Below are 6,770 nucleotides of genomic sequence, written 5' to 3'. Positions count from 1 at the left end.
TTAAAAACCATAAAAACCATGATATATCAGAATGTAACAAGGATGAAGCTAGAAGGGCAATGGATATCGCTGAGAAGAGAGTTTCAGAGAAAGATTACAATGGAGCCAAGAAATTTGTTAACAAAGCTCAGGTTTTGTATCCAAACATTGATGGTTTGCAACAAGTGTTGATGATGATCGATGTTTACATCTCTGCAACCAACAAGATCAACGGAGAAGCTGATTGGTACGGAGTTCTCGGTGTAGACCCTTTGGCTGATGATGAAGCGTTGAAGAGACAGTACAAGAAGTTGGCTCTTTTGCTTCATCCTGATAAAAACAAGTTTAAAGGCGCGGAAGGTGCGTTTAAACTGGTATCACAAGCTTGGTGTTTGTTATCTAATAAGGTCAAGAGAAGTGGTTATGATCAAAAGAGGAAGTCGAAAGATGCAAATCCCGGGATGCAGAAACCACCAAACCCAACACACAAGCCTGCGCCTCATAATGGGAATGAAAATGCTAGAGGAGGTGTGGATCCGAGTGCTAGGGCTACAAGTGATCATAAGCCTGCTAGTGGGATGCCAAAACAACCAAATCCACCCAAGCCAGCAGCATCTTCTAACGGGAATCAAAATGCTCGAGGCGGTGTGGATCCGAGCGCTGGGGCTACAAGCAATCATAAGCCTGCTAGTGGGATGCCAAAAGGCCCAAAACCACCAAATCCACACAAGCCTGCTTCTCATAGTGGGAATCAAAATGCTAGAGGTGGTGTGGATCCGAGTGATAAGGCTACAAGTGATCATAAGCCTACTAGTGGGATGGCAAAACCACCAAATTCACACAAGCCAGCAACATCTTCTGATGGTTATCAAAACGCTAGAGGTGGTGTGGATCCGAGTGCTAAGGCTACAAGTGATCATAAGCCTGCTAGTGGGATGCCAGAGCCACCAAATCCACACAAGCCTGCAGCATCTTCCAATGGGAATCAGAACGCTAGAGGTGGTCTGGATCCGAGTGCTGGGGCTACAAGTAATCATAAGCCTGCTTGTGGGATGCCAAATACACAGAAACCATCATCTTCTAGCGGGCATCAAAATGCTAGAGACCGTGTGGATCTGAGCCCTAAACCTAGCTGTTATAAGCCTGCCCCTGCCTCTGCCCCTGCTGATTCATCAAAACAGCATACAGATAGTATGTTGTTTTGGACAATGTGCAATAGATGCACGACACAATATCCATATCTGACGGGGTTTTGTCATATCCAGCCCGTACATTGTCGTAACTGTGGTCAGGTTATCATAGCAACTCAAGTTGTGAAGCCAGTCAACTGCTCATCATCTCCTCAACAACAACAGAACAGTGCCCAAAATAAAGCAACAAACAAAAGCATCAATGGAGCTTCTGCTTCTGTGAGAAATCCTTCTCCATCTGCAGCTCAGAAAACTCCACAAGGAAGTGCCAAAAGCCAAGCAACAAACCAAAACACAAATGGAACCTTTTTTTCAGGGAGAGTTTCTTCACCAAGGGAAAGTGTTGTAAGGCCAGTCAACCGCTCATCATTTCCTACAGAACAACAACATTGGAGTGTCCAAAATAAAGCAACAAACAAAAGCACCAACGAAGCTTCTTCATCGACTAGTGCAGCTCCAAAACCTCCACAAGCAAGTGCGAAAAGTCGAGCAGCAAACAAAAACACAAATGGAGCCTCTTCTTCACAGAGAGTTTCTTCACCGTCTGTTAGTGCAACCGTGAACATCCCACAGGTACGTGTTTTGAGGCCAGTCGTCAACCTCTCATCATCTCCTCAACTACAACAGCAACGACAATGGAGTGCCCAAAACACAAGTGGTGGTACCTATTCACAGAATTTTTCTTCATCATCGGTTAGTTATACCTATAATTTTCAGTGGAATTGTTCAGTGTCAGTAACGGCCAATTCTGGTAGCATAAAGGCCACAAATCAAGCACAAGAAATTTTGAAAAGAGTACATGGGGAGTCACATGCTACTGCAGGGAAGGTTCTTAAGAAGCCGAGGGTAGAGAAGGTGCTTAAAAAGCCGATGGCAGATGGGAGATAAGAAGTGAAAGACTTATCACAAACTTCTTGAAGTTGCTTAGTTCTGTTTTTTGCCTTTCAGGATGCTTTATGATATATGTTATGGATCCTTTTTTTTTTTTCTTTCTTTTTTTATCTCTAGACTCAACTAAAGTGGAACAAGAGAAAATTCTCCTTTCACCGTCAATGTGTGATGTCCTAACTTCTCTTAACCACTCTGGTGTAGTTTCAAGATTTGTGGTAGATCCTTTTGATTCAAGAAAATTGGGTTTCATGACTCTGAAGCTCTGTTTTAGCTCTGTTTTTACTTCAATAATAACTGATGGAATGAGATTGAAACTTAGACATAGACATATGTTATAGTAAATCTTCGACAACAAAATATAAGATAAGTCCCCTGCAAGATCACCATCAGAAAAAGATGCTCATTGCAGTATCCGATCCATACCACAAAGATACCAAATATGTTTAAAGAACCTAATCAGATCATTACAGGACAGCTTCTGCTAATTTTCTTCTCTAATCATAAGCCACACATATTCAAGAAAACAAACGTTTATTTTCCATCTACGGTTTATTTGTTTGTCCGTAATGAATCGTATGTAATTGTCGGATTTATAAATAATGATCCACAAAGAAACAGATTTATAAATGGATTAAGAAGTTTGAATCCACTATTCTGTCAAGTAAATCAAGATCAGAAAAAAAAAACCTCTAATGTAACAATCAGATCACAAAAGACCTTGTTGCTACGGACCTACGGTTTATTTATCCGAGGCCACATACTTGAGCATTATGATGAGAGAAAGTATATCTCTAATCCTAGATATCAAGAAAGCAGAGTTGAAAATAGTGGTGGTGTAGCCGTTGTGCAATCAACCCTACCTTGTCTCCAGAGATATGGCTTCCACAGATAAGTGTATAAGTTCTGATATCGAATGAGGCTCATCGAAAGTCAATCTAAGCCACTGTCTGCCAGAGCGATGATCATCACGATGGGTCTAGGCCTGAAGTAATTCGAGAGGAAAAAACTCAGAAAGTGAAGCTTGAGAGAACTAATTCTATGTTCGTATTCTAATTGTTGTGACAAGTAAAATAATTTGTTATTACTCACTAACAATGTTCGAAAAAGCGTTCTAGGCGTCCGCCTCCACTCCGTCTAGGCGCTAGGTGCTATAGCACCGCCTACACGACCGCTTTGACCGCCTAAAATTGTAGTATCATCATTTTAGTGTATTTTTAAAATTTTAATTGCACAAATTTAAAATATTTAAAGTTTACTTCTATAAACATAATTATAAATGTTTAATATGTTATTTAAAATGAATTAAAATAATGTTTTTATTTATTTTTCTGTTTTTGATTTAATATTTTTATTATTTTTATATATATTTTGTATATAATATCAGATATATAATAGTTTATAATGTAAACGCCTAAACCGCCTAAAACCGTTTAAATTCCGATTAGGCGTTCTAGGCGCTAGGCGTTGCATCACCGCCTAGTTAACGCCTAGCGCTTTCTTGAACACTGCTCACTAAGCTAATAAGTTTTCCTTTTTTCTTCTATCCATAAGTGTTACGTGTAATACACGCGTGACTCGCCCCCCCATGGTTTATTGGTTTATTAAATTGGAAATCAGATCTTCGTTTCGTATAAGCCCTATAAAATAAAATTACCTGATACGGAGTGATACCAAAACCATTATTTGACCTCTGTTAATATCTTCCTCTTCTCTGGCGGCGTTTCTAGGGTTCTTCTGATTAGCACGAGATTTCGCGACAAGTTTCTTTAATGGGTATTGTTATTTTCACCGAACTCTGTTTCTGATTTTGTGTGATAGATTCGTGTGGCTTCTTTTTGAAACCCTGTGATTTCCTGTTTTGGTTCTGTACGTACACAATCCTCTGAACTATTGTCTTTTTTTCTCTTTTGCATCTCAAATTGTTTCGGTAGAGGAAAAAACTCTCTCAAAGACGACATGGAGTCTAATAAGGAAGAAGCAAGAAGAGCATTGGATATTGCTGATAAGAAACTTTCAAAGAATGATTACGATGGAGCCAAAAAAATCGCTATGAAGGCTCAGGAGTTGTATCCAAGGGTCGACGGTTTGGAACAAGTTTTGAAGATGGTCGATGTTTATCTCTATGCATCAAACAAGATCAACGGATCAAGAGCAGAACCTGACTGGTATGGCGTACTAGGTTTGGATCCGTTAGCTGATGACGAAGCTGTCAAGAAACGTTACAAGAAGTTAGCTCTACTGCTTCATCCGGACAAGAACAAGTTTAATGGTGCTGAAGGCGCGTTTAAGTTGGTTTTAGAAGCTTGGTATCTATTATCTGATAAAGCTAAGAGAGCTTCTTATGATCGAAAGAGGAGGAGATCAAACCAAATTAATAATCATAAACCAGAAAAGCGACATAAGCCAAATTCTTCTTATTCGTACGAGTCTGAGTTTAAGGCTTATGGGGCTAAGCCTGAGCCTGAGCGTAAGAAGCCTGAACCTGAGCCTGAGCGTAAGAAGCCTGAGCCTAAACCTGATCCTAAACCTGATCCTAAACCTGAGCCTAAGACTGAGCCTAAGACTGAGCCTAAACCTGAGCCTAAGTCTGATTCTTCATTAGAAACAACGAATTATGGTAACTTTTGGACAGTGTGCAGAAACAACAGATGCAAGACATATTGGGAATTCAAGAGGGATTGTCTTAACAAGGCCTTAACTTGTCAAAACTGCAGTCAGTGGTTTGTTGCGACCGAAGTAATTCCAGTGGCACACAATGGGAGGCCAGTCATCATAATGAGTCCTTGTAATCAGCCAATGCGCAAAAGCACTTTCTCAACTTCAGCATCTAACAATTCAAATGGCGCCATAAGAATGAAAAGATGGTCTGATACTAACCCTAAGCTTGATTCTTCATCGAACAAGAAGGAAACCAGTATCTTTTGGACAGTGTGCAATAGATGTAAGACACTTTGTAAACTTTTGAGGTCTAATTCACCTAACAAGACTTTGGCTTGTCCATACTGCAGTGAGAATTTCCAAGCGACCGAGATAATTCCATACATAGTCAATGGAAGGCCAGTCATCACATCGAGTCTTCTTCCCTTTGGTAAGTCATCAAGCAGCAAAAACACAACTAGTGATGCTTCTTCTTCTACTAGCTCAGCATCATCATCTGCTAGCGCAAAGCCAAATACTGCATATTCAAGTGAAGACGCACTGAAAAGATTTTTTCCCGAGTCACGAGAAAAGATCGCTGCTGATTTTGCTTTTGCTGCTGCTGGAGGAAATGCAAACGTTGCAAAGAGTTTTTACAAGAAGATGACAACAGGAAATAAAAACTCTGCTTTTGAAACAGAGACCGATGACAACAGGAAGTGCCAAGTAGTCTAGCTTTGAAGCAGAGAGGATTTTCAGGAAACCGATGACAACATTGAATGCCAACTCTATACTTGCAGCAGCTAGAGAGACTTTTAAAGGAAAACATGACAGATGTGAAATAAGAAGTAAGACATTTGGATTTAGAAGTTAGTTTATATCTGTTTTTTTTTTGTTTCTTGGTATGCATCAGTAATAGTTTTTTTATTTAATCTTATGGAACTTGAATTTACAGTGCTGCGAGTTAACCTTTGATTCAAATCTGTTTCTCTTAATCTCTTTTTCGTTGAATTCATTCATCTCTATCTGCTGCTTACCACACACACTGCACTTTGTTTGTAAAGGTAAATACTTTCTCCACTTCTGCTCTTCCTTCTTATCTTCACTGAAGGAAGAAACAGGAAACAGAACCAATCCAAACAAGCAGACGTTAAGATGCATCAGCATTACTCTCCTTACAAATCTGATGACTGAATATGGTACGCCTTAAACTTTTTATGGAGTTCCAATTAGTGATAGACAGATAGGTATATTAGTTAATCACATGTACTTTTAAACATAAGTTTGATTGATTTCAGTAACATCTGATCTGGTTGAAATACATATAACTGAAAGTCTTTGAAAAAATATATAGTACAAGCATAATTTCTGTAAGTAACGTGTCTTTGCTCATATACATAGATCACTTTTTAATATAATCAAGTTAATATAATCAAGCTCGAACAAGAAGGAAACCAGTATCTTTTGGACAGTGTGCGATAGATGTATGACACTTTGTAAACTTTTGAGGGCTAATTCTCTTAACAAGACTTTGGCTTGTCCATACTGCAGTGAGGATTTCCATGCGACCGAGATAATTCCAGACATAGTCAATGGAAGGCCATTCTTCAACCAGAGTGTTCCCTCTGGTCAGTCAAGCAGCGAAAACACAAGTAGTGATGCTTCTTCTTCTTTCTTCTTCTACTAGCTCAGAATCTGCTAGCGCATATCAAAGTGAAGACACACCGGAAAGTTGGTTTACTGAGTCACGGGAAAAGATTATTGCTGCTGCTGGAGGAAATGCAAAGTTAACAAGATGCTTTACGAGAAGATGACATGAAAACAGGTAAGAAAATTTTGAAAACTCTCTTGAAGCAGAGAGACTTCTCAAGAAACCGATGACAACAGGATATGCCAACTCTACTCTTGCAGCAGAGAGACCTTCAAGGGATCACATGACAGATGTGAAATAAGAAGTAAGACATTTTGAATTTAGAAGTTAACTTTATATCTGTTTTTAATAGTTTTTAATTTGATCTGATGAAACTTGAATTTATTGTTCTGTGAGTGAACCTTTGATTCAAATCTATATAT

At 39.2% G+C, this 6,770-nt stretch overlaps 2 protein-coding genes across 3 annotated transcripts; both read left to right on the top strand.

The window, feature by feature from the left end:
* On the top strand, positions 60–2,129 carry LOC104733484 (trithorax group protein osa-like). Its single transcript, XM_010453062.1, has 3 exons — positions 60–1,742; positions 1,887–2,024; positions 2,118–2,129. The coding sequence occupies exons 1-3, from the start codon at positions 60–62 to the stop codon at positions 2,127–2,129; spliced, it is 1,833 nt and encodes a 610-aa protein (XP_010451364.1).
* LOC104731610 lies at positions 3,737–6,770 on the top strand. 2 transcript variants are annotated; one of them, XM_019234016.1, is made up of 5 exons: positions 3,737–3,833; positions 3,992–4,924; positions 5,069–5,545; positions 5,762–5,896; positions 6,249–6,770. In XM_019234016.1, exons 2-3 carry the CDS (start codon positions 4,017–4,019, stop codon positions 5,430–5,432), a joined length of 1,272 nt encoding a protein of 423 aa, XP_019089561.1. In that variant the 5' UTR covers positions 3,737–3,833; positions 3,992–4,016; the 3' UTR covers positions 5,433–5,545; positions 5,762–5,896; positions 6,249–6,770. The 2 variants fall into 2 exon arrangements, with proteins under 2 accessions (XP_019089561.1, XP_010449335.1); XM_010451033.2 differs by having other exon boundaries at positions 3,992–5,545.

The sequence above is a fragment of the Camelina sativa genome, chromosome 12 (assembly GCF_000633955.1).
Source record: "Camelina sativa cultivar DH55 chromosome 12, Cs, whole genome shotgun sequence".
Lineage (NCBI taxonomy): Eukaryota > Viridiplantae > Streptophyta > Magnoliopsida > Brassicales > Brassicaceae > Camelina > Camelina sativa.
This window is presented reverse-complemented; position numbering and strand designations above follow the sequence as displayed.